We start from the raw sequence: 8,112 nt of genomic DNA on the forward strand, positions 1-8,112 counted from the left end.
CTTTCTTGAGAATAGGATGCTGAGGGAGGAGACGGTCACAGAGAAAGAAAAAGTAAAGAGAATCGGGGGATCTGCATGATATTGCAAGATGCCATTCTGATAAAAGGGGGATGACTTTGGGGGTCCTGCAGCTTATAGCTTCTCATGTATCACCACAGAGCAGCTATAGGCTTTGCACCAGTCTACCACCCTTCTGGGCTCATGGTCCTCATCTGATGATGGTAGCAGGATGCATCCAGTGTGGAGCTGGGAACATATACCCACCAACCTCTGTCTAGTGCAGTAGTTCTCAGCCTTCCTAATGCTGTGACCTTTTAATACAGTTCCTCGTGTTGTGGTGATCCCCAGCCATGAGCTTATTTTCTGGCTACTTTATAACTGTAATTTTCCCACTGTTGTGAATCATAATGTAAGTATCTGATATGAGGATATCTTATATGTGATCCCAAAGGATATACAACCCACAAGTTGAGAACCACTGGTCTAACAGCAACTGGTCCCCAAGCTTATTACAACAAGAAACACACACAGGTGGGTACAGGGACCTCACAGACCCATAGAGGTCCCGATTCAGGGCGTGGGCATAATCCAGAGTCTTCGGAGACATACCTACAACAGTCAGCAAAGATTTGGATGGAGGCTCTTGGACCTTAGATACTTCTTTCTACTCCTGGCCAGCTTGGTTAGCTACGGAGAGTTCCTCCTTCTGCAGCTGCCTCCTGCAGGAGGAGCTGCGAGCCAAGAGGACCCTTTCCGTTGGAACGCAAGGTCTTCTTTCAGGCCAGCAGAATGACAGCTGTGTCTGAGTAACTCACAACCCTCCTCCGTGGCCCCTTCTCTCTCACATCCCCCGACTGGGGGCGGTTCCATGCTGAAGAAAAGACAGGCAGTGCAGGAACACTTTCTTGGGGGCCTCTCAGAGCCCCTCTCTTCCCTATCAGGCCTGAGTAAGAACATGTTTACAGACTGGTGCCGGGATTCCCCGCACCTGGTAATCTCTCCCCACTTGCAATCAGCCAGACTGGTCTCTAGCTTCAGTACATGGGCCTCACCTCTGGGCTCCTAGGGTGGGGTGCCAGAAGGATGCTCCTAACCCAGGCCACCCACTCATCTCTGTCTCTCTGTCTTCTCTCTCTCTCTCTCTCTCTCTCTCTCTCTCTCTCTCTCTCTCTCTCACACACACACACACACACACACACACACACAGAGAGAGAGAGACAGAGAGAGAGAGAGAGAGAGAGAGAGAGAGAGAGAGAGAGAGAGAGAGAGAGAGAGAGAGAGAGAGAGACTCATTGGTTAGCACTTGGTTTTCTTCTGCCCTGCAGGCACAAGCCTAGGGACAAGGAGAACAAGCACCCAGGGGTGCAGAGCCACCAGGTGCACCGCACTGTATGAGCCCTGGGTGCAGATAGCATGTCACCCAGGCAGGAGCTCCAAGCGACTGGAGCCTCCAGGTCCCCACCAGCAGCGACGCTGCACTGCGGACAGCGTCCCGAAGCTGCCGCCCCCACCCCGCTAGCAGCCAGGTGTCCCTCTGGGTTAGACAGCTTCAGGCCCGGGCACCCCAGGGCCATGCGGCCGCGCGTTTACCTTCCACTTTGGTGAGGGTCAGGACCGGACTGTTGCAGGCGCTGAGCGGGGCCACCCTGGCCGAATGCTTCTTCATGGTGAGCCGGCCGCCAGCAGGAGCGCCGCCGCCGATCGCCTACATCCTGGGGCCGGGAGGCGCGCCTCTCCGGGCCCGCGGCCTCCTGCTGGCCCTCGCCTCTGGCTCCCCCGGGCTGCAGCCCGCTCCTGTCGCCGCGACTCACTGCGGTGGCCGCCCCGCCGCGCACATCCTCCTGGCCGCGCAACGCTCCACACACGCGCGCACAGCCTCCTACTCCCGGCTCGCTGCAAACTCCAACGTCACGTACAAGTGCACTCCCCACGCCCACCCCGCCGGCTCACCTGCTTCGCCCCCGCCCGGGACGCCCGCCCTGCAGCCCACGGTCGCGCCCTCGCTCCCATCCTCATCCTGACTGCTGCCCCAGGCCCTCTCCTTCTCCACGAGCCCTTTCACCTGGCCAGCGAATCTAAGCCAGACCCCTGACAGTAAAGACCGGGTGTTACACCAGTTTATGGACGCAGGTGGTTGGTTCTGCCAGGGCCACGCAGAGAGAGACTGAAGGTGGGGGTGGGGTGGAGACCCCATAGTTTGCATTCCCCTCTGGAAGTCTAGAAGATTATTTTCTCTGGACCTCCCCCAGGACAGCTCTATTCAGGGAAGAAAATGCAAAGACCATAGAAGAAAACAAAGGTTTAAGGGTTGGAGTGACCGGCTAGCTCAAGAACATTTGCTGCTTTTGCAGAGAATTTGGGTTAGGTCCCCACCCCTCACCCCCCAACTCATAGGAGGTGGCTCACAACCCCATGTAACTGCAGTTTCAGGGGGTCTGATGCCTCTTCTGGCCTCAGCCGGCAGCTGCACACACACTGTGCACATACAGTCAGGCAATGCATATATACATAAATACAAATCTTTTCTTTTTTTTTTTTTTTTAAAGAAAAGGCTTGAGAGGTCAGACTCCCAGGAACAGGAAGAAAGTTCTAGGTACTGCTATGCTGGCATCACTGTGCCCACCCCTGAAGACTACAGGTTTCTGGCTAATGGTGATTGTTAAAAGCAGCAAGGTCACCTTGAATGGCCACATAGTCATGAGTGCTGATTACTGGCTACTATTAAACCAGAGGCCATCATGAAGGCTGCCCTGCCAACCTCCTTGCTGGTAGACTCACGCAGCTCCTGCAGCCCCTAAACTCCAAGAGTTCTATCTAATGAGCTCTCATTTACTAATGCCCCAAACCTCAGGCCTTGTCCCTGGGCTCTACTGGAATCTATCTGGAATCTTATTACCGATTATTAGAGTTTCAGGGTCCGTCTCAGAATTGCTATTGCATTGTAGGACATCATTATACTCTCCGCAAGGGCAGCAGGTGCTTGGATTGGATACAGGCAGAGAATGGTACCATCGCCACCGCCACCACAAAATTCCCTCAGTGCAGTTGCTAACCAGCTGTTTCTGGAGCTGTTCACCTGCATATGTCCAGGTGTCCAGAGGAAGCAGCTCCTAGAGGTAACTACTGCTGATTCATCTTCATAACTACTGTTGATTCATCTTCTTGAACGGCAGAGATAAACACAGGGATAGAATCTACACAGGGCCAGGGTTCCTCGAGGTTGCTCTCCCATCTCTGCAGGGAAGAGGCTCCCAGGTCCCTGCAGAGCCCTCTAGTGGCAGTTTCTGCATTCCTCTTCATGGGAACTTGTCCCACCCAAGACTACTCACTACTGATGATGATATAGAGCCATTCCCTTCTTTGGATAGGAGCTTAGAGGTTAAATTAAATTTCCTAGGTTGTACAGTAATGATATCCATCAAGATGCACTGTGTGAGGTGAAGGCCAAGAATGTCCTTAATCTGGGCACTGCTCAGGGGTCCTCAGGCCCATATTGTCTGAAGGTCCTTTTGGGGGAATCTTCAGCACAAAGTTACAGTTCTGAGAGCCTCAGGTCTATTCTTGATCAAATGCAGTTACAGGCATGTGTTTTCAGTCCCGCTGTCGTATCCCATCCGCAGGGCCGAAGTGAGGCTTAGACTTCCTAAAGACTACCAAAGCATGGAAAAGCGTCTTAAAGAGAGCCAACCACTTGGGTTGCAGCTTTGCAGATGGAAGTGGTTGCCCGGAGCCACCGTGTCAGTCACCCCAGTGCAGGTTCTATCCTGGGAACAAGATGCTCAGATTCTATCATGAAGTTCCACCCCTCCCCCACTTGTGCTGGCGTCTGTATGAGCAGGTTTTTTGCATGTGTGTATACGCAATTGAAAATGAGGGTTAGAAGATTCACCTATTGCTCCCTAAAGGACACCTATCATGTTTGCTTGAGACAGGTCTCTCACTGGCCTGGAACCGGACAAATAGACTAGGGTGGCCCTGCACAAATCACCACCTCTAAAGTCACCACCTTTAAAGTGTGGGATCTAGGGGGTTAAACTCTGGTCCTTGGGCTTGCAAGTCAGGTACTTTATAGACTGAGGCATCTCTATAACCTCAACTGTAATACATCCTCTCTGAAGATCAGCTCAGGTTTCCTGGTTCTGAGGGTGGTTATGGGGCCCATGTGCATGCCAGGCAAGCATTCTACTACTGGGCTGTCCTGGCTGTAATTCTGCCTTTATCTCCTGGTATTTCTGTTACATTTATATTATCAAAAGGTAGCAGAGCTGAAAGAAAGTTTCTAAAACTATAAACATGATAATCTCCTAGGCCCTGATAAAATTTGGGGTGTATGGAATCATCTCTCTAGGTAAGAATTGTCGCAGCTTCCTCGTATCTAAGAATGTTGTCTTTTGCCATATATCCAGTGAGAGCAGACTCTTACTGCTAGAAGCTGCTCCACCGTTTTTTGTTTTTACATAGTCAAAAATGCATTTTTCACCTAGCTAAAACCTACACTAGGGGCTGGAGAGATGGCCCAGAGGTGAAGAGCACCGGCTGCTCTTGCATAGGCCCCAGGTTTTATTCCCAATATTGACGTGGTGGCTCACCACCATCTGTAACTCCAGTTCCAGGGACTCAGACTCACTCTTCTAGCTTTTGAGGGCCCTAGACATACATTTGGGCACAGACATCTGTGTAAGCAAAACATCCATACACATAAAAACAAAACCAAAGGAAACTACACTATCTAGGCATGGTGGCAGGCATAAGTCGGGGCAGGAAGGCCACAAGGTCAAGTCTTGTCTGAGAGACAGAGTGATGTCAAGGTCAGCTTGGGCAACTTAGTGAGACTGTGTCCCCAAATGAAACTAAAAGGAGAGCTCAGGGATAGGGCGCTTGCCTAGCATGTCTGAGTCTCTGGGTTCAATGCCCCCACACAGAAAATAATTATACACCAAAAAGGATGAATCTGGACCTCTGTGAACCACCTATTATACTAAAAATTGGAGAGATATCTTAGATATCCTAACCTTTATACATAAATGTATATGCATGTAAATGAGTACATAGAGCACACATGTAGGTATAGATACAGGATGCATATGTGTGCACAAATGCTGTATTACTTAAAATATGATCTTTAGCACATAGGAATGTTCTACTATAGGACGACCGCTCTCTTCTCTTCTATCTGCCCTTTACAAAAACGAGTGTAGATTATGATCAATTATCTTTATTTATTTTGTTTTGTGTGTATATGCAGTGTGTGTGTGTGTGTGTGTGTGTGTGTGTGACACTGCACACACGTGTCATGGTGTTGTGTGCTGGAAGTCTGAGGACAGTTTTCAGTACTAACCCTCACGTTTCACTTTGCTGTGGCGCTGTCTCTGTTGTTTTCCGGCTCTGTATATCAGGCTAGCTGACCAGAGAGCTTCCCAGTGTTCTGATCCTGCCTCCCATCTCCCCGTAGAATCGCCTGGACTACAGGCATTTAAATGCTTGCACAGCAAATGCTTTACCCATTGAGCCACCCTCCCATTGTGTGTTTGTCTTCCTTATTGCCTACTTAATGCCCATGGTAGGTGCTATGAAGCCTTTTACTTAGTGTGCCGGGAATTTAAAAAAAAAAAAAAACAAATTTCAAATGCAGGAGGGTTTTCAGGAGTGGGAAGGTAGACAGACTATTTCAATTAATTCACTGTGAAATAGCAACACTGTCCTTCACAGAATTAAATAGTTAAGAATAACAAATTATTTTTGTGGTTACTGGTACTTAAAAAGAATCACTTAAAGAGGCTCCAGGAAGCAGATGAACTGGAGGGCAGTGCTCGGAAGCGTTCAGAGTAGAACCTGCATCGCCTGCCCGGTAGAGAAGGGGGCATGAGTCTGGCCCAGAAACTCAGGGCAGCATCAGCTGGCAAGGATGTCCAGGGGCAAGGATGTCCATTTCAGTCTGGTCAAGGAAATGAGACACGTGGGTGCTCAGTGGCCCTTCCCCTTACCCCACACCCTTTCCTCTCTCAGGACCAACAACTGACTCATCTCTCTCCAGGTTGAGGGTACATAGAACATGATCACTAGATGTCACAGCTGGATATCCATGAACATAAGTAAAGACAGAGGTTGGAGCAAGGGTTGCTTTCTTTGAAAATCCTTGTCAGGGTCCTGTTTCATGTGCTCAGGGGGACTCCAGGTGGTGCCTTCTAGAGGGCAGAGGAAGGTATGCTGGACCTGAACAGAGGAGGCTGTCTGGAAGCAGGGCCTGGTGGCACAGGTCTGTAACTCTCTACTCCTCAGGAGGATGGAGTGAGGATCAAAGACTTGGGTTGTGCTGAGAGTGATAGTGTCAGAAATGTAAGGCGTAGGTTAGTGGTGGAATGCTTGCTTAGCATGCATGATCTCCAGAGTCAGTCCTCAGCACTGACCAACAATGCCCCGGCCAAGGAGATGCTGTTTCCTGGGAGACAGGACTCCATCCCCCAGAACCTGTGAGAAATCTAGCTGGTGGTCATCATGAAGAGTGGATGTACAGACGGACACGTTATCTTATATACAGCGGGTCCTGGGGATATGAAACGTCTTTTCCCAGTAGGGAAAGGAAAACATGACCTTCCCACAAACTCCTTCTAGCAATGGGCATCAGCTCAGAAAAGAGTATTCATCAACCAGACCCCTGGGTCTGAACCTCGGTTCTGTGCTTAGTTCTCTCATCTTTAAGAAAACCCTTCTGGTGCAGCTGAGAAATTACAGGGGGTCGTGGATATAGCCCACAGACAACAGTCAGACCCAGCACCTGCGGGCATTTGTTTTCATTCTTTCCCTGCTGGGCATGCCAGGGGTGGGGGGTGGGGCGGCAACCATGTCCCACCCTGGGTCTAACATGATATGTGGTTTCTAGAGCAAGTATTCTGCAGAAGCAGAAAAAAAGTTAAGGAGAGAGGAGGAGGGAAGGGGGAAAGAGGACGATGGAGGGGGAGAGAAGGCAGACAAAGTAGGGAAAGAAAGAGAGAGGAAGGGAGGGAGGGAAGGGGAGAGGAAGAGAGGGAGGAATTGATGGTATTTTTACAATTCTATCGAGAATTTTCTGGAATTGTCTGCTCTTCTTTTGAACTGTTCTTTCCTGCCTGCGTGGTGCACAGTTGGTTGGGAAAGCTCACAGGAGGACTTTCTTCTGCTTGAGGCTCAGCCTCTTTCCTCCTTGATCTCAGGGAAGTGTGTTTGAAGACCAAGGCCCCCTCAAGGTGAGGAGGGAGATAGGAGGCTGTTCAGTTCAGAAATAGCTGATGCCAGTGTCCGGGTGACTCATCGACCACAGCTGGCCTGTACTCAGATTCCTCGGCTGCCGCCGCCTCTATGCAGGCTGTAGACTACTGACCTACATCCGATCCTTGGCCACCCAGAACCCACCCCTCTGCCGTTGTTTGCTTCCAAGGGCGAGTCAAGGGGACCAAACTTGGATTTGCCTCAGCTTAAGCAGGAGGAAGAGATCTGGGCTCCAAAAGACAGCGCTTTTGCTGAACCCATATTTCTCAAGTGATGAGCTGAGTAGCAACTTCTGGTAGTGTCGCCTTCCACAAGGACTCTAGGGGCTCAATGTCAGACACACAGGGTCTCTGAAACACTGATCTCTTGGGTCCGCCATTGACGTCCCCCCTCCTTCCTGTGTGTGTACTTACTCAGTTACCTCTCAGCTGTCAGCTCTAAAGCGGGAACCTCACTCCAACCAAGGAACAACCGTCTTAGAACAGAAGAGTGCATGCAGAGTACCAGGAAGGTAAAACCAGGACTTGCGAGGGACTGTGCAGTGCGCATCTGCAGAGACATGCGCAGTGAGGGTTATCCAAAACATTCTAGCCGGCCCCTAAAGAAACCGAGAATGTTTTCTGGAGTTTGCCCAGAGTTCTGCAGAGTGAGAGTCCAGTGAGTTTAAGTGAAGAGCTACCATGCTCTGTACGTGGTCCCTCCCAGCCCAAATGGATTCTTTCAAGCCTTAGGTCATGGCTCCCCTCCATAACTCTGTGCTTAGGTTAGTAAGCCAAAGAAAGAACCAAACCCACGTAATGCCCGTGCCAGTTCTGCACCTCTATAACTAGTGGTTAGGATCGCCAACTATAGCCTGCCTTTCCTTCC

The 8,112-nt window shown here is 50.4% G+C and overlaps 1 protein-coding gene across 2 annotated transcripts in view; it reads right to left on the reverse strand.

Moving 5' to 3' along the window:
* Positions 1–8,112, reverse strand: part of Slc35f3 (solute carrier family 35 member F3) — a 259,955-nt gene that overhangs the window by 93,667 nt on the left and 158,176 nt on the right. Inside the window, exon 1 of one of the 2 annotated variants that reach the window (XM_028767775.1) lies at positions 1,591–1,666. The exons of the other annotated variant lie outside the window; for it this stretch is intronic. Coding sequence (XP_028623608.1) covers positions 1,591–1,666 — 76 coding nt within the window. Of the gene's footprint in view, positions 1–1,590; positions 1,667–8,112 lie in introns of those variants that run through there. 2 annotated transcript variants of the gene reach the window in all.

This window comes from Grammomys surdaster, unplaced genomic scaffold, assembly GCF_004785775.1.
Source record: "Grammomys surdaster isolate TR1022 unplaced genomic scaffold, NIH_TR_1.0 181, whole genome shotgun sequence".
Classification (NCBI taxonomy): Eukaryota; Metazoa; Chordata; class Mammalia; order Rodentia; family Muridae; genus Grammomys; species Grammomys surdaster.